The 19,690-nt window shown below is 48.6% G+C and overlaps 1 protein-coding gene across 1 annotated transcript in view; it reads right to left on the bottom strand.

The window, feature by feature from the left end:
* Nucleotides 1-2,197: 2,197 nt before the first annotated feature.
* The window catches only part of LOC138480714 (serine protease 23-like), a 194,867-nt gene continuing 177,374 nt past the window's right edge, over nucleotides 2,198-19,690 (bottom strand). The window contains exon 2 of the mRNA XM_069612420.1: nucleotides 2,198-6,899. Within this exon, the coding sequence (XP_069468521.1) occupies nucleotides 5,771-6,889 (1,119 nt within the window). The 5' untranslated portion in view covers nucleotides 6,890-6,899 and the 3' untranslated portion in view covers nucleotides 2,198-5,770. The remainder of the gene's footprint in view (nucleotides 6,900-19,690) is intronic.

Here is a 19,690-nt window from a genome sequence, read left to right on the forward strand (position 1 = left end):
ATCCAGTCTGTGAGACCCGAGAAGCGGGATGACACATTGAGTGTCATCCGCATAGTTGGTAAATATGATATTCTCATGGTCTAACATTGCAAACAGGGGGGCCGTAAATATATTGTAAAAGCAGGGAGAAGTGCAGGCACCCTCAGGAACACCACAGGTAGTAAGAATGGGCTCAGATTCGGCGTTGCCTTGGAAGACTCTGCTAACTCGGTTGCTGAGAAATGACAAAACCCATTTGCATGCTAGTGGGGAGAAATTAGCCACTTCGGACAACCTGGTGGCCATGATATTATGGTCCACCAGGTCGAAAGCTGCGGAAAGATCTAGCAGCATAAGCAGAGAAGCCTCCTTGTTATCCATACGAGCCATCAATTTGGATTTAAGTTCGAGCAGCGCGGTTTCCGTGCCATATCCAACTCGGAAACCTGACTCATGGTCATTAAGAATGGGATATGACTTTAGGTGCTCAGCGATCTGTATGTATGCCACCCGGTCCAGAATCTTAAGCAAAAATGCTGTGTTGGCAGCTAGAGTTAGTGAGACGAAGGTGGATGCAGTGACGACCACCACAAATGAGCTGCAGTTCATGATTCAAGACCTGAAATTGAAAGTGCACATGCTAGAAGACAGAGCCGAGGATTCAGAATGAAGACCAGAGAGGAGTAATATCCGAATCCTTGAGCTGCTGGAAGGGGAAGAAGGTAGAGATCCCACTACCTACATAGACAATATACTGCTGCAGGAGGCGGGCCCTAGTGCAAGAATGCGAGGATTCACAGTTGCGACAGCTCTCTGATCTCTGGCCAAGAGACGCCACCCGCCCCCTTAGTTGCACTGCCAAGACCGAAAATTGCAAAGATATCGACAATCATTTACTTCCATTTTGAAAATACAAACTTAATCATTAAATGGGTGATGATTATAAAATAGCTGCCTAAATGACTACTTTGGGCAGGGTCCTCCACGAGTTTATAAAGGTCCTTGGGTCGCTTTCCAGTAATTCCTCCTCGGTTTTCTTGCTTTAAGGCACCAAGCCACCAGAGGACAGAGGCATGGGGGTGACAGGAAGCATTGATGGTTGGGACTTGAAATCTTTTTCTGCTGGAATAAGTGAGGCGAGTCGGTATAGTTGTGGGTGTACAATGTTGGCTGCAAGCTGGGACAAGCAGCACGTGTACAGATATCACGTGATTTAGGAAAAGGGGGGGGTTCAACGCCTGGCTTCATGCTGAGGTTATCAGCAATAAAATGAAAAGGATAGATGGAGAAAAATGTACAATGTTTTCAACTTGATCTTTTGTCCTACCAAGACTTTGCAAACAAAAAACAAATGTTTATCTGAAAATGGCACCGGTGGAAAGTAGCCTGATGAAAAATAATGCACAGCCCCTTGTTTTTAAACATATGATACATTCTGGTATGTGATAATCTGCTCCTCTAAACAATGCATTTCTTATGTGCTATAATAAAACAACACTGTACCATCCATTCTTATTAATAAATAAAGCTGCCAACTACACCGTCCTTTTCCAGTGTATGATTAAAAATAAGACATCAAACAGCAACGTATTGTTTACTTGTTAGTTAATACATTTCACCTCAGTCAATATCATGCCATTCACTGTATTATTAATACATTAGACACCCACCAATATAGTATCATTCACTCGGTTGCTTATCTGACAATATCACACAATTTCTCACTTGGTCAAATTGAAGGGATTTCTATGTCATCTACTCCACTGTTACTAAATTCCTCAATTTCATATAAAGGTACTGTTTCGATTCTCTATTTGAAGAAAGCATTCTTAAATTGGAAGCCTATGGAGCACCGGGTTGTTGCATCTTGAGCACCTGGGTTGCCTCTGGAGCACCCGGTGGTTGCCACTGGAGCACCCGGTGGTTGCCTCTGAAGCACCCCGGGGTTGCCTCTGGGGCACCACAGGGTTGCCTCTGGAGCCCCTGGTTGTTGCCTCTGGAGTACCCCAGGGTTGCCACTGGAGCACCTGGTGGTTGCCTCTGAAGCACCCGGGGGTTTCCTCTGGATCGCAAGGTGGATGGAGCGAGAGCAACATTTTGAAGGTGGCCATTGAATACAAACCTCTGTTGTTGATCTGCAGAAATCAAGGATTGCATAATGAGGACGATTCTGTAGCTGAGACGGCAGGTTAGGTAAACATGGGATCGTTCAAAATGGTTGCTTTCATGGAAAAACATTTATTGTCAAACTATTGCACAAAAGGGTAAAAAACAACTTTCTGTAATTACGCACACTAGTAGTGCAGAAAAGACAATCACGATCGGCAGGTGCAGTGTGCTGTATAATTTCTCTCCTGGCACGATGAACGCTGGGCTCAGGGGAGAAAAACATTAAATGTGCATCATCAATGTTGGTCATCATTTCTTCAACCATCGTTAACGTGCCGTCTATTCAGATTTGACCAGGTTCTCTATCTAGAATCCACCTTCTCCACATTTTTCAATACATCATCCACAATCCCCTCAATCTTTCACCCGCAATCTTCACTATCTTTCACCCAGGATCGACTTTAATCATCCATCCACAATCTACATGTCTTCTACCCTTCATTGCATCTCCTCTGTTCCTCGACCCATGTTTCCATCACTTGTATTCATCATCAACCATCCTCATGTCCTCTAAAAATCATCAACCATGTCTATGACCCCATTATAATCATCTCCAGGACCTCTAGCCTCATCTCCCTCTCCATGGTCTCTAGTCATCATTGATCATCACCATGTCCTCGAGTCATCATCTAATATCTCCATGTCCACTAGCTGTGCTCAACTATCACAATGTCCTCTATCCATTATTGCCATCTCTATGGCCTCAGTTAATCATCGACCACCTCTATATCCTGATTATCATTGACCATCTCAAAGGCCTCCATCCTCATCTAACCTCTCTGTGTCCTCTGATCAGCATCGGCCATCATCATGTGGTCTAATCATCATCCTTCATCTCCATATCCTCTATCCATCATTGACCACCGCTATGTCCTCTAGTCATCATGCATGATCTCCATTGAGCTCCATTTCCTCTAGCCATCATCAACAATCTCCATGACCTCCAGTCATCATCTATGAGCTGCAAGTCCTCTAGCCTCCATTACACATCATATTGCCCTCTTCCCCCCTTGACCCTGTCAATGTCCTCTATTCATTATCAAACATCTTCATGTATTCCAGTTATCATCTATGCTCCACATGTCTGCTAACCATCATCGACCATCTTCCTGTGCTTTAGTCATCACCCATGATCTCCATGTCCTCTGTACACAATCATCATCTCTACTTTTTTGTCCAACATTTCCATATCCCCAGTTATCATTCATGCTATTTATGAGATCTATCCATTATTCATCATCTCTGCATCTCCAATTCCTCCGTCCACTGTCTACCTCTCCTCTATAAATCAACCAGTCTCTATTCTATCAACTACCCACTATTTCCACGCCCTTTATCTTTAACATTGTAAGAACTCCACCTTATCGTCTACTCGTCTAAATCCTCTACCAATGAACTCCGCACTTCACTCATCTCATCTATGAACAAACACTGCATTCTCAATTGTGTAACCCCATGTTCTACATTGATATTCTCGGTCAGTCACCTGCAACTAACCAGCCACCATGAATGGTCTTCTTCTGTATCAGTTAATCTTACCCCATTGGGGCCATCTTAATACTCAACTGTCTATCGTCAGTACACACTTCTCCAAAAGCACCCAGAGAAACTGTGACATAAGAGCCTCACCACATCTTCTGCAATCTTCTTCACTCATCCCTTTCATAGCAATCATCTATTTCACCAACTCATTCACTTAACCCTCTCTATCATTGTTGACATCATATCATCTATTCAACATCTCACACCTCTAAAGGGCCCTCCTACCATCTCACTTGACAAACTATTCATGTTCTAAAGGGTGCCTTCATCCATCTCAACTCTTTACCGACTGAGCCTTCTGTGTAAGAACTTGCTATGTTCTGCTCTATTCGCCGACTAAGCCTGAAGGGTCACCCCCTTCAACTATCTTGGCTATTCATCAATTTCACTTTCTACAAAAGACATCCACTGAATCTTCTCTATCATCACCATTTTATATTGTGTCTATCCATCAACTCCACCTTCTTGGTGAGCACCAGTATCTATCTCATCAATTCAGAGTCTTCTTACCATTGCCGTTATTCACCACATCTATGCAGCAGCTTTCCCTTCTCTGAAGGCATCTCCGATCACTTACTCTTTTCATTAAGTCAACCTTCACTTGTGGCCACCAGTTGGATCTTCATGGTCATCATTCTCAACTAGTTATCCACTCAACCTTTTCTACAGATAACCATCCCCATCATCACTGGCATCCCAATTGACTATTCATGATTGAATAACAATACATTGGGTAATAATACCTGCAATTGTTACAGTGCTTAGAAATGGGGGGAGTCTGAGATGCAGCGGGATACGTGCCTATTATTGCATATCAGCTTCTCAATGAGTCCCTCTATTATGTCAATTCTTCGTCTGTACGCATCAACTGAACTTTCTCTCTCTTCATCTTTATCTCCATCTTCTCATCGTTTTATTCTCCACCTATTCTTATCGCTGGCCTTCCACAGGTGCTCTCTCCTCCTCCACATCATCAACATCCTCACCCAGAAATGACTGTTTGTGATTGAACCGTCGAGTATGGTCTCCTCCCACCGGATGCATGACAGTAAGAACAACCAAGGCCCCGGTTAGGAAGCGACGTCCAATAAAAGTGCAGTGTTTCATCTGATATCTCCACCAAGGGCAGTGACAGCTCCAGGCGTTACAAGGAGGCCCAGTGGCTCCAGGAACTGAATCCCTCCTTGGAATCCTGGAGTAGAGGGATTGCCCCATAGTGACTCTGGAGAGTCAGGGCATCCTGGCAATTATCACAAGGTGCCTCAGAGTGAGCAGAGACATGTGCAAAAAAAGCAAAGAGGCCAATCAGGAAAGTAAGAGCGTCGCTCTGCGCAGCCAATCAGCAGAAGAAGATCCTGACTTGGTAGAAAGAAGATAGGCCTTTTACACTTAGTGGCAGAGCAAGGCCTTTGTAAGTGCATTAGCAGGTCGGAGGACCTTAAACCGTGAGAAGTTATCTGCATCTTTGACTCAGGGCATGCACTTCACCCCACCAATGTCCCAAATGCAATAGAATTTCATCATTACGTAGAACAGATCCTAGGGCCGAATGCCTTCCGGGGTGGGTATCCACCTTGGGTGACGAGCTCCTCTTGCACCAAAAGTTGGCCATAGCAAATCAGCAGGCTCGGTGCTGCCAACAGGAACCAGTATTTAGCTACTAATCTCTACAAAATATTTGTCACATGTCGCTCAGGGTATTTTGATGAAGGACACTTGTCGTAAAGGTAGTCAAGTCCTGTCATGGCCTCGGCAAGTTCTAAGACTTGGGAGGCTGCCCACGTGTGAGCCTTGAGTCAGCAGCACGCATCCTCCACAACTCTCTCTAAGTGCATTTAGCTGTTGTGAGCCAATCAAACCATGACAGGCACAGTTAAAGTGAATTTTGCAAGACAATTCTCCACCTGCCCCGCACAACAAAGGCTGGCATGGGCCTCATTTATTCTGTAAATGCCTGTAGTTGCCGTTCATCCAGTGGCAGACCTGGGCATACTGCCATGGCATAGTCATGTTGCTCAACATCCACTTCCAGCCATTGGTAGTCCAAGGACATGCCAATGGCCTTCCTCTCCCGTAGGCATCACTCATTCTGGCAATGCTTGTAATTGCCATTGATCCAGTAGCAGACCTGGGCATACTTCATGGCGGTGAAGCGCACAGCTACGTTGTAGTCCTGCTGCTCACCATCCACCTCAAGCCATTGATGGCCTGAGAAAATCCCAATGACCTTCCTCTCCCACCTCTTCTTCCCTGAGTCCCAGACTTTTCCATAAATGCCAGAGCCACTGGCCCCTGGGCGTGCATCGCAGTGCTGATAGATGAGGTGTGCCGACTCATCCTCCACACCACAGAAGCGGTAGACCAGCTCGCCTGGGCGGTCACTGTCAAAGCCGGAGAAATGGATTCTCTTTCCTGCCATATCCTCCACCGGAGGGGCGACCGTGAGCTTCATAAAAGGGTGGTCATGCGGCTTCCGTAGCTCCAGCAGCGAATAGTCGTAGTCCATGCTGAGGTCGCTAGGACCTCTTATCCAGCCCTTTGGCACCTGGGTGCGCTTCACCCGTGCCCAACGCATGACCAGCCTGTCTGGTTGCGTCAGGTTCCTCGAGTTATGTGGCACCAAGAAGCCCACTTTTATTCTCCTGGCACCTTTGACATACTCCTTGCCATCATGAACGCAGTGGGCCGCTGTAAGGACATGGCGTTCTGACACCAGAATGCCAGTACAGCCCGTGGAGATTTTGACCGTGGTGGAAAATGGGAAGTCCAGCAGGAACCGCTTGCCTGTGATAGAGAACCGCCCATCCGTGCCGTAGATGTGGCGTTTGTGGCGCACATGTCTTCTGGTACGCTTCCTGCTCCACGCACCTGCTGTGGCATTGCTGGAACTGACACCTTGAAGCCCTACAGTGGTGAGGGTGCGAGAGCCATTGGCATACACCGTCTCGTAGGAGAGATATTCCTGGAAGTCTTGGGGAGAGAGCCCTGCTTCCCGCTTCACACACTCCTCATCGCAGTGGGTTGTGAGGTCCAGTATGGGCTCGGCCAGGAAGCGTGGCCGGTCCAAAGGCTTTGTGGACTGCGGAATGACTAGTGGGATACGATCATGAGGCACTGTCAAGCCGTCCGTGGGAGAACCGTGAAGGCCTTGTCTGCAGAGAATCCATAAGAGTGTGGCGAGCAGCTGAAGGCGATTCATGGTGCAGAACCTGCAAGGAGAAGAAACACAGGTGTAAAACCATGGGTCATCAAAGTAGACCATCTCTTCAACCAAAACCAATATCAAAGAAATATTAATATGCTGGTGTAGGCAGAGCCTACAATGAGTCCTTATGGGAATTCAGGACAAACATAGACACCCTTAGCACTTAAGGGGTAGCTCTTGTTTCCGGTTTCTCAAATAGCCGAAGGGAAATACTTATTTAAGAAACCTTTATTTAAATTGTAATTAATCAACAACTAATCACACACATCTATTTGGACATGGTGCTCCCCTGCAGGTATTCTATAACACCCCAAGTAGCAGTTCTTTCAATGGATCCTTTTCATCCACAGGATCCCCAAATTCCTTTCATCCAACTCATCAGCTGGTTTCTGGGAGCATTCATACTTTCTAAATACATTCTAGGGCAATAGGTTGGCTATAAACATATTACAACTACACAGGGTTCTACCAGGTCACTAAACCTGTGCACATGTCTAGACACAGCTTTCTACACCCATGTCACTTGTGTTCTTCTTTTAGACAAAACCAGCGGCAATCTAATGAGCTTGGTTTTGAGTTCAGATCAGGATTAACCCAACCTGCACCCGCAACTTAAAGTAGCAGACACAAAAACCCACCCTTGACCACCTATGTACATTTCCAAGTCAAGCGCAGGAACCCTGCATGTCTAACCTGGACCTAGAACAGGCATCTGACATGTTCTTTTCCATCTCATGTATGCCTAGCCGGGGTGAAGTACAGCCACTGTGTGAATTTGTAGTGTGTGTGAGACATAACCCAGAGATGAGAGGTATGTATATCAATTGTCGACGCACAGACATCCCTGGTGCATCATCAATATCCTTCACCCATCTGATAAGAGCTTTCTGGGTTAGAGCTGGCTGCCTTCTTGACATTCAGAATATGATGATATGATAGGTCATTTATAACGCGCCTGTACACAAGTGTTTCTAGGTGTGACAAGACAAGGAGGGGGAAACAGAAGGAGGACAAACAACCATCTTACTAAGCCTTGTGTCATTCAGATCGTGCAAGTGCGGGGAAGAGGGGAGGGGAGAAATGCCAAGGGGGAGTGGGGGTGAGGGGAGGTGCAGGCGACTCAATGAGTTCAGCCAGCGGGTGGCTCTTAAGTGCAAAGAGAAGGGACTGTAGGGTTGCAGATACAGACCCTTAAGTGTTGAGGGAGCCCGAAGGCAGTGCCAGGGCAACTGGACATGCAGGAGCCTGGGCCCGTGTTCAGGGGTGGCCAGGTCAGTGTGCAGAGCTATCAAGGACATTAGCAGGGGAGAGGAAGATTGAAAGCGGACGCGAAAAGGAAGTTCTTCAGTTGCTTCCGGAACCAGAGGTGGTTCTGCTCAAGTTTGAGAGAGGCAGGGAGGCTGTTCCAGAGGCAGGCCCCTGCCGAGGAAAGAGATCCACCCCGCATTCTCTGCTTGGAAAAGCGTCTGACCCTCAGAGAATTGCAGGTGGACGAGCGGAGAGCTCAAGAAGGATGATGTTTAGGAGGAGAGAACGTAAAGTCTTGTGGACAATGCAAAGGGTCTTGAATTTGATCCTTGCAGCCACAGGGAGCCTGTGCTGAGATTTCAGACCTGAAGAGGTATGGTCCCTGGGCTTGAGGCCAAGGACAAGTATTGTCCTGTTCTGGATGAGTTGTAAAAGTGGAAGAGTAGAGACAGGCAGATTTAGAAAGAGGCTGTTGCAATAGTCCAGCCTGGAGAGGACCAGGGCTCTAGAGAAAGTGAGCTTCTGGGAGAAAGCGAGAAAAGGCAGAATACCTCTGGGGAGGTGTAGCTGCAAGTGTGACTTCTTAGAGGTGTCGGATATGTGAGGAAAGAAGGAGAAGGTGGCGTTGAAGATGACACCAAGGTTCTTAGCCTCACAGGAAGGAGCAGGAAGAGGTCCCAGGGTGGACGGCCAGAGAGAGAGAGGAAAGGAGGGAGCAGGTGTCCCAATGAGGAGGATCCCGGTCTTACTGGCATTAAGGCAGAGATCAGTGGCAGCAAACCATTCCTGAATTGTGGCCAGAAAGTCTGGTATGAGAGAAGGAGCAGAGATGGCTGAGGGGAGCCTGAAGGAGAGCTGGGTGTCATCCGCATACCACTGAAAATTAGAACAGAATGTAGTGATGCAGTGGGCCAGAGGTGCCAGGTAGTATTTGAATAGCCAGGGAGAAAGGTTAGACCCCTGAGGAACACCACAAGTAGATAGAGAGATAGAAGAGAGGAAAGACCCCATTTGGACCTGGGAGGATTGATCAGTGAGAAAAGAGGTCAACCAGGACAGGACCTGACCTGTGATACCCAGGTTGTCACGGCGGCGATTGAGCAAGATGGCATGGTTGACTGTGTCAAAAGCAGAGGATAGATCGAGGAGAATGAGGACAGAAGGATGATTAGAGTCAAGATTAGAAAGCAAGTCTTCATGGGTGTTCAGGAGAGCAGTTTCAGTGCTTCTGGCAGCTCTTTAGTCAGGCTGGTGGTCGTGGAGACAACCAACAGATTCAGTATGCAGATTAAGCTCGGAGATGGCCAGAATTTCCAGGGGTTTCCCCAGGAAAGGAGTGATGCGATTGGGTGATAGTTAGCCAGAGAGGAATGATCGGCAGAGGGCTTCTTGAGAAGGGGGTGCACAAGAGAGTGCTTAAGGGGGAGGGGAAGGTTCCAGTGGCAAAGGAGTGATTGCAGAAATTGACCAAGACTGGAGCCCGGGTGTCAATATGGTTCTTGATGGTTGGGGATGAGCAGGTGAGAACCTGCTTTGACGAGACTTTCATGGATCAGACTTGTCTAGAAACATCGTCAGGTGTGAACAGGTAAACGGATGAGAAAGGAGGAGGGGAAGCAACCAAAGACAGGTCGGGGTTGGCAGAGGAGGAGGAAGAGTAGGTAGAGGAAGAGAGAGTGGACAGGATGTCCTGAGTTTTAGTGGTAAAATGAGACACCATGGCCATGCAGAGGGCCTGGGAGGAAACAGGAGAGATAGAGACTGCAGCAGGATTGGCCAGCCCCTTGCAGATGTGGACAAGTTGTGAGATGCCGCAGAGACTCAGGCTTGGATGTAGGCTCTCTTCTTAGAGAGGACAGAGAGTCTGTACTGCATTTGGAGCAGGCAGCAGGCCAGTTTGTCAGAGGGTACACCTGTTGCCCTCCACTTCCTTTCAGCCGCACTACACTTGCGTTTAAGAGTGGCGAAGTCGGAATCATACCAAGAGTTGCACTTGGAAGTGGGTTTCAAGCGGATCCTCATGACAGGGGCAAGGACATCACAAGTGTTAGAGAGATGAAGGTTAGGGAGAGCTGTGTCAGACTGTGAGTCAGCCAAAGGTGTAGGTGGAGGAGAGAAAGTAGCAGCAAAAGCCTCCACTGACACACGCTTCATGGGTCGTATTACCGAGAAGGTAGGTGGCAGTGCTGAGGACGGCTTGACCTGAGGGGTAGTGAGGTGGATGTTCAGGTCCCTGAGGAGGAGGAGTTGAGAGGTAGAGGCAAGGAGGGAGAGGTCCGCACACACAGAGAGGAAGAGGGCGTCCCGGCCAGGCAGCTTGTAGATGGTGGCCACAGTGAGGAAGAGGCCACGAGAGATAAAGAGCCTGCAGACAAGGCATTGAAAGGAGGAGTAGCCCTGCATAGGAATGATAGAAGAAGGGACCCACTCTGGGAAAATCAAGGCTACACCCCTGCCGAGACGGTTAGTTCTGGGTTCCGAGATGATCTTGACACCATCTGGAAGGACAGTGTCAAAGCTTGTGACAGAGCTGGCCATGAACCATGTCGCGGTGAGACCGAGAACTTCCAAATCAAGCTCTTCCGGGACACGGCAGATGTCAGAGGAGTCTTTGGCAGCCGAGCATGTGGCATTCAGATGATTACTGAACCCGCGTCTGTGACAGGTGAGTATAAGCATTAGTAACATTTTCCCACTCTGAATCAATGCTGAACACACGTTACCCATTGTCTGGATTCACTTGCAAGGCCCACACATGTTTGGCAATTGAAGCCTTGCTGCCTTCAGTATATTTCGTATGTTGTAATATAGCATCATCCCTGTGTCAGGGGAGCATACATGGCTGGTAATGACCTGCTGTCTGAGCCTAGGCAGGCCCGAGCAAAGTGAGGGACTCGGCGAAGGCTTAGGGCTGTTACCGGCTATGTACACACCCTAAAAAAAGGGGTGATTGCTATTCGCACCCCGGGACACCGCCCCGTGTGCAAATAGTTTTAGCTATTATTTTTCATGAGAGAAGGGCTCATCGCATATTGCTCAAACCCAATCTCCCACGACAAATACAAAAAAAAACAATATGACCCTGCCATAGTAAATAGAGCATGGACCTAGTCCCTTTTCTATTTCTGTGGTGGACGCCGAGGATGGGAGAGAGCGCTGGGACCTGAGCAGAAAGCTCCAGCTCAGCGGGTAAATGGCGAGGGAGGGAGGGAGGGACAGAGGGAGGGAGGGAGGGTGTGGGGGAAGGTTGCCGATTTCTTGGAGGAGTTGGGGGGAGCATGGAGGCATGGGGAGGCAACAGGGTGTGCCTACCCACACTCAAGATGGTGGCACCTAGGGAAGGGCCTTGGGTGGCTGGGAAATGCAGGCAGTACATTGTGTGTTCATGGCCCATGTATCCAGCCATCTGATTGGCTGAGCGCCCTTCCCAGGGCACGAATACTGCAACATAACATGAGGCCATCAGCCATTTTGGCTCAGGAAGAATTCCTTGGTGAAAGATTCCCACTCAGATGGCAAATGACTGTATTGCTTCTGTTTAATACTTTTATCTTGAGTAAATCCTAGTCCAGGAGACCTGCAGCGTCACAGAAATCAGACAAAATCAGAGGCTGCTTCATCGAGAATTTACCCCATGCCTCCAAGCTTGTTATGTGCATCTAAGTTGGTGTTGACTGTTCAGACAACAGTTGCATGAACCTATAACGCAGTAGTCAACACAAATGGGGCCTGGTCAGATTTGTTAATTTTCTCATGTGGGGAATTACCCCTCTGAGAACCAAAATAGAGCGCCAGAGTTATACAACCAAATAGCCAAGCAAGTCAGGTGCTGCCAAGCAGCCTTTTAGAGAGATCTCCGGCTAGTATCTCCAATCTGACCTGTAAAACCTTCTCACCTCACATCAGTTTCAGAAGAAAAGTCTTCAACCAAGCTAAGAATTCGCTCACCAGCGATTGAAGAAATCTCACCCACTTATTCACCCTTGCCCCCAGCTGTGCTTTCACATTATAGTTGCCAAGATGATCCCTTCCAAACTGTATCTGCTTAGCCAGTCCTGTTTTTGTCTTTGCATTCTGGGACTTGTACTTCTAATCATCCCATTATAAAACTCAGACTATGGGTCCCAGAATGCAACAGAAAAACCAGGACTGGATAAGCACCTATAGATTGGAATGAATCATGCTGGCAGCTATGTCACATACAGCCCTACCCCCCAAGGTACCCTGATTCATCAGGGCATGGATTAAAACTCCTAGCACCAGAAGTGAGGGAGAACAGCTCAGATGTTGCTCAAGCAGCCCAATGGCCACCAGACTCCCGGAACAAAGAGTCTTGAATAATCCCAGGGAGCTTCCCAAACAGTGCCATCGTCTCGGTCACAGAGTCTAGGGCCTCACTACTGGTTCAAAGTCATTGGCAAGTACAGTGGGCGGTTGTGGCACCCTTGCCACATTCAGCGTCCCAGCATTAAGGGGGGAAGGCAGCTGATCATTGCTCAGAACCTGAGTGATAGGGATATTGCATAGCAACTAAAACCAGTTCAGTATTTAATGGCCGCGCTCAGATCTTTTCAGCGCACTCCATACCTAACCCCACTCCACTAAGTCAAGTGTTTTTCTGAAGGTAAAACCACAGCCAACACGTGGGATCTCAGGCTGAAAGAAATATAACATGAAACAGACTCCTCGAAAGAAGCTACGATGAGTGCCCAACCACACAGCCCAAATAGTCTGGTTGAATCACTCACTCTGTGCGTACGCCCCATTATGCGTCTAACGCTCAGTCCAGTGTTTCAGTTTCAGTGTAAAACTATGAAGAGTAGCCCGCATGGACCACATCCATCTCCAAGATTATGGGGCATCAACTGCAGAATTATGCTGGCCTCATTGGGTGTTCATGGAGGGCTCTGGCGGTTGGACCGCACCGTTGGAGTGTGGTGGCGGGGTGTAGACCTGTGGAAATGGATTATACTGAGGAATTGCAGGGCCTATCCTGAAGGCTGAACTGCCTGCACGTGGACAACAGTCGTGTTGAGAGCTGTCTTCTCTGTGCCAGCATTGGTGGCTTGCCTATGGTGGCACATGTCTTGTAGTAGAGGCTAGGCTCTTCTACACTTGGGTGGTGAGCCTACAACAGTTCTGAAACTGAGATAACTGGTTCTGCTTTGGAGTGGCCAGCATGCTGCAGTGCAGTAGTGGTGCACTGGCATTGCCGATATGCCACCTGTTCACTAAGGCTGAGGCTGGATGCCAAAGGTGGAGGTGGCCCATGTATCCCTGTAGCCTCCAGACTCCCTCCATGGATGAAGAGAGGCTAGAGTCCTGCTCTGGGTGACTTCTGGGAAGATGGTGACTTCCACATTCAAGAGAGAGTTCCCACAGTGATGTGGTGGCACCACGTTTGAGAAGTCACACTGCTGAGGGGGTTGAGGGGGGGGCGTAGTGCGGTCTTTTAAAGCGGCAGGAATGTTCACACTTGGAGAGTGGCGTCTGCTGCTAACATTGCAGGAGATGCATCTGGACAGGGACAGGGGTCTGGGTGGAGCCCCTGGTGCAGACCAGGAGGATCTGTCCATGGAAGTGGCACCCTTGGTGGATGTTCTCTGGACCAGTGCGGAGTAGATGAGGCGCGTTACTTTGTGGAGGATGGATGGTGATGGATGGATGGTGAGGGACGGGGAGGGGGGTGATTTCAGGGAGGGACATGGATGATGGTGCATTAATGCAGTCATCTGCTGATGCACGCACATTTCAGATTTGTATTTATTTTGTTTATATAGCGCTGTACTCCAAAATGCTGAACATTTTAACAACTTGATACATATAACAATATAACAGCAGAAGCAAATTACAACTATGAAACAGTAAGAAGAGCAATTAAACTGAAGGGAATAGGGAGAGTGAGGGAGAGGGAGAGGGAGGGGGAGGGGTGAGGAGGAGAAGGAGGAGGGAGAAACGGAAGGGGAAAGGGTGAGAGTGGGGTGGTGTGGGAGGGGTGGGAGATGATCAAGGAGAAAAAGATAAAGGAAGGAGGGGAAGCAAGAAGGGGGAAGGGTTTCATGGCAGGGAATGGAGAAGGAGAGATTTAAGGGAAGTGCGGAATGAGGAGAAGGTAGGAATAGAGAAAATTGAGAGAGGTAAGGAGTTCCAGTGCAGGGGAGCTAGGAGCTGGAAGGAGCGGAAACGGGAGGGGACACAAGGGGACGGAGGAGCAGTGAGAAGGAAGTGTTCAGCAGAACGAAGGGAGCGGGTGGGAGTGTAGAAAGAGATGAAGGAGGGGAGATACGGGGGAGCAAGACCATGGAGAGATTTAAAGACTAGGCAGAGAAAGTGAAATTTAAGTTGGGAGAGAAATGGAAGCCAACCAAGGGAGGAAAGGGAAGAAGAGATGGAGTCACGGGAGGTAAGGAGACAGAGGGTACGGACGACAGAATGGTAGATAGATTTGAGGGGGGCGAGATGAGAAGTAGGTAGTCCAAAGAGTAAGGAGGAGCAGTAGAAGAGGCGAGAGAAGATAAGGGAGGAGATTAAAAGTTTAGTAGCATGGAAAGTGAGAGAGGGGAGGACTTTGCGTATATTGAAGAGGTGGTAGCGACAGGCACGAGAAGTGAGAGAGATATGGTGGGAGAAAGGAGTCAAAGTGAATGCCTAGGTTGTGATTATGGGCAGAGATAGGGAGATTAGTATGAGGAAAGTGAATGAAAGGTGAAGGAGAGGGAGGGGCGAGAGAGTTGGAGGGGAAGAATACGACTTCAGTCTTGTCAGTGTTGAGGGAGAGAAAGCAGGAACACATCCAGTTCTTTATGGCAGTAAGACAGGAAGAGAGTTTCAGGTGGAGGTCGGTAGAGAAGGAAGAGAAGGAAAGGAGGCAGTACTCTAGAGGCTGGGTTGGAGAGGACCAGCCTCCCCAGGAAACAGTAAAAGAGGGGGAGGAGAGGTAAGAGGATAGCCAGTTAAGAACAGAGCCTTTGAATCCAAAGGAAGAAAGAGTGTTGAGAAGAAGGGGGTGATCGACAGTGTCGAAGGCAGCGGAGAGGTCAATAAGAATAAGGACAGAGTTGCTTAGAGTGTCGAGCGGAGAGGAGGGAGTTAAGGATGTAGGTGAGGGCAATTTCAGGAGAGTGTTTAGGACGGAAGCCAGATTGAGAGGGGGGTAGGAGAGAGAGATTAGTGACAAAGGATGCGAGCTGAGAGTAGGCGAAGCGCTCGAGAGGCTTAGAGAGGAATGGGAGAAGAGAGATAGGACGGAAGTTAGAGGTGAGAGGGGATCAGCAGAAGGTTTCTTCAAAATCGGGATGATAGTGGTGTGCTTGAAATCAGAGGGGAAGGTAGCTGAGGAAAGGCAGGTGTTGAAGAAGGAAATTAAGTAGGGAATAAGAAGAGGGTAGATCTTGGGGATAAAAAGGGAAGGGAGTGGGTCGGTTGGAGCAGACGTGGGGTGGGCTTTGGAGAGGAGGGTGGAGACGTCAGAAGGGGAGACAGGCGAGAAGTCAGACATGCAGGATGAGGGGGAGGGGGAAAGGGAGAAGAGGGGGAATAAGAGGAGCAGTTGATTTTTTGCCGAAGGGCAAGAATCTTGGAGGAGAAGAAATTAGCAAAGTCAGAGGGAGAAAGGGTAGAAGAGGTAGAGGGAACAGGGGTAGGAGGGGAGAGAAGTCGAGAGAGAGTTTGGAAGATGCGCCAAGGGTGGGAGGCTTGGGAGTGGAGAAGGTTAGAATAGTAGGAGCGTTTAGCAGAGGCAAGATTTGTATACAATTATTTGTGATTTCTTTGATTTTATTGTGTGTATTTTAAAGCGCATCCCTTTTGAGAATTGGGGGTGGACTCTAAAATTCACAAACACCCCTGATTTGTGTAAACGTGCGAAGAGGTTCACAAGAGGTATTTTATTGGATGCATATTTTTGTACTGACTGAAAATTTGCATCAATCACTTGTGCCAAAAGAATTTGAGATTTCGAAGGCAGGCAATGTCCAATCACACACAGTCTAGCTCTTTTGGAGACTGTATTAAAGTAACTAAGAGGGTGGATCTTGAGGACGAGAGTAACCTAGGGAGTAGTAATCAACCTATACCAACCTAGCCTAGGGAAGTTGCCAGCATGCAGTATCAGCACACATGAAGAATACATACAAAGGGAGTCTATTTCCAAGCAGTGGTTTCTTCTATCCCTTCTGTGCGAGATCAAGTTTTAATGTAGAGCCTTGTCCTGTGATTGCCTAAGTCCATGTTTGCAAACCCTAGTGGTGAGGAGCAAGCACGCGGCGCTACTCCGATAGGGCTTGTGTGCCATTGGCTCCCGAGGATCCTCAAGGAACGGCCTGCTGATTGGTTACGTCCCTAGTGGATCCTCACATCGTGCTGACAGTAAAGAAAGAGCTAGTCAAGCTTTCTCTCACTTACAAGGGAAACAACGAAAGATCGTTTTGGAACAGGTTATGTCAAAATGATTGCCAGGATTCCTCTTGATGCTGCAGCAAGGCTCTCTGGTCCCCCGACGCCAATCTGGCTTTCATATGATAGATCTGATGTCCAGTGGGCCTCCTTGACTCAGTGATCAGTGCTCGATGGCAGATCTTCCTTGATGCCCCATCACCGGCTCTCCCACAATACCATTGGGCTACAATGGCAGTCGTCAGATGACCTCAATTGGTTGTGCTCGGACATCATTCTCTGTACCCTTCCGTAGGAGGAGCTGAGATGCGGACTCTCAAAATAGCAGCAAGAAACTGAACGCTGATCTGTGAACATTGTTGGGTTTTTTTTTGGGTTCTTCATCAATGCAGAATTATCAGATCCTCTGCATGCAGCAGTGGCCCTATGGTAGGGACATCTGAGCAGGTTTGGATGGCCATCTTGGCCGTTATTTGGCGATTGCTAAAGGGAACATCTGCCGCCGCCATTTTGCGACTTGTGGACCTCATCAGCTGAAGTGTAACACCTGAGATTTAACCAGGGTGGCCAGATGTCCCGTTTCTGCTGGAACTCTCCTGGAATTGGACCCTTTTTCCCAGCGTCCCAAATGATGGTTGTCCCGAAAATCCATATCCTGGTTTTGAGGGGAGAGTCGGGTGACCGTTTGGTGAGCACTGGAGGTTGAAGCATCATGCATTCTCATGCTTCCGCTGATGTCAGTATCAGAGTCACTTTCGTCGGTGTCTAATGCACAATCGTCTGTCGTGATGTCAGGTGTCAGGTGTCAGGACAGGTGAGATTGACCTGCTGGGATTGTGTGAGCAGGGGATCATCAAACCCATTCAGTGTACTGAATGGTTGTCCCCCATTGTCGTGACCCAGCGTCTGGATGGTCAGATCAGGTTTTGCATTGATTTAAGGGATATGAATCGCAACATATTGATCAACAGACTTCCCTTACTAAGAGTGAATGAAATGATTAACAATCATGCATGAGGCGGAGTGGCACTCAATGCTCAACCTGTCGTCAGCCTACCACCAGGTGGATTTGCATCACACGTCAAGAGTGCTGACAGGTTTTATCACACCCATGGCGGCATATCAGTTTAAAAGATTGCCTTTTGTCCTGGCGTCAGTGTCTGCCATCTTTCAGAAGATCATGGGAGATTTATTAGGGGATGTTCCCGGGGTAAAATGCTTTCGGGCTGATATTCTTGTGGGAGCAAAATCTGAGTTGGGACATGAGGTGAGGGTGCATGAAGTTCTCAGTAGACTAGAGGCGGTAAAAAAAAAGAAAGAAAAAGGCCAAATTAAAGTACATCAGGTGTCATTCTTGGGTCACAGATTGTCTGGCAAAGGTTTGGAAACCTGCCCAGAGATGGTAAATGCTCTTTTGGAGATCAGGTCGCCCTCAAACAAGGATGAGTTGAGGTCATTCTTGGGCGTAATGGAATGTTATGCTATATTTGTGGAAAACCTTTTTGCAAAATGTTCTTTATTGAGAGATCTGTTGAAAGTGAGGGCAGAGTTTGTGTGGGGTGTTAGGAAAGATTTCGTAATTGTAGGTAATTTTCCTTCCATGTGGCAACCCCTAAACTTTTTGCTGTTGTTTTTCACCTTGTTCTCGACTTTGCCAGAGAAGTGCAGCCTTCTGCTGCACTCCTCTGGGCTTTCGCTCCTTTCTTACGGGGAAACTGACATGCCCTTAAGACAGTCAGTACCGGGGAACGCTGTTTCCCGTAGTTTCTTTTATCATGTTGCGGCTTTCGTGCAACATGACACAAGAGGGCACTGTAAGCTAAGTCACAGCTCTCTTGGGTCTCTAGCCTTCTACAGGCCCTAGATACTCGTTTAGGATTTTATCTGATCGGTGCAAGAGATTCAGGGACGGGAATGGTGGCAGCGATCGTTTCTTGTGTTTTGAGCTCCTTTTGGCGTTCTGAGCGCGTTTCTCGCGCTTAACCCAAAATGGTGGCCTGGCTCCCAAAATGGCCAGACCACGAGGATCCTTTGTCCTGTCCGCTGACCGTCTTGCTCCCTTCACCTTCCCCAGGTCGAGCCGACCCGGGGCCTTCCTTATTTGGGCATGTACTTTCCCGCGAAACACGGATGCTTTCGCGGGCTTCTACATGTCTTGTGTGTGCCTCCAGGATGTGGGCTGGGATGTCTGGTCCCAATACACATCCTGGGTGCCAGAGAGTCTAGGGTGGTGTGAATGCCTGGGACCACCGTGGTCCGTGATTGGTCCACGAATGGTGTGAGTGTTGATGAGCGGATCTCCCATTGGGTCCCCTCCGTTTTGGCGCGAAGGGAACCGTGGATAAGAGGGGGCTGGAAACACCACTACCATGTCGATCTCCTGAGTTCTCACGAACAAAGGAATACAGGAGCCAAGTATCCTGCAACCACGAGGCTGGACCGAGGAATCGCTGGTGACCCACTGAAGGACTTCTCCTCTGCACTGCTGTCGCCTTGTGAAACCCTTTTCACCTTTGATCGAACCAGAAGGCCTGTACTGGTACTTTGACCCTTGGAATAGCGGGAACAGCTATTCTCGGCATCTTCACCATCTCCTGCCAGTAAGCCTTCAGAAGCGTCTCTGGGCCATCCAGCTGACTGACCAGCTTACACGGGAGTCTTGCTCTGTAACCGCCGCCAGGTTGTGTAGTATTTCGAGTCCTTGTCACTCTCACACGCTTCGTACACTTGGCGTTCCCAGGTCTGAAGTGAGTAGTGTACATTTGGCTCAGATACACACGGCCGCTCCGTTGCCCTGCTGTGGTAACAAACTGTGCGGGTTTCTTCAATTGGGACGTCTTTTTACTCAACACGATGACGAGGCGTTCCCTGCTCTTCTGAACCTGCCAGCTGCTGAAACTGACGCGGAGAAGCCTGGGTCTGCTTGCATCGGGGACCGGTGAGTAGCATAGCTAGGATCTGGTCGCCCTCCTGCAGGAGCCCATTGCTTTTCCCCGCTGTGTCAAAACAGCGCCCTTTTCCGTACTCGCGCTCTGCTTCTGCCCACTGTGGAGGCTGCGCTTGAGTCGCGGAACTTGTTCTTCTTCTTTTGTGCACTAAACTGAACTGCCTGATTTCCCTCGAAGAGCTTCTCCTTTTGCCCGTTGGCACCAG

The sequence above is a fragment of the Ambystoma mexicanum genome, chromosome 5p, assembly GCF_040938575.1.
Source record: "Ambystoma mexicanum isolate Mex_15411 chromosome 5p, UKY_AmexF1_1, whole genome shotgun sequence".
NCBI lineage: Eukaryota > Metazoa > Chordata > Amphibia > Caudata > Ambystomatidae > Ambystoma > Ambystoma mexicanum.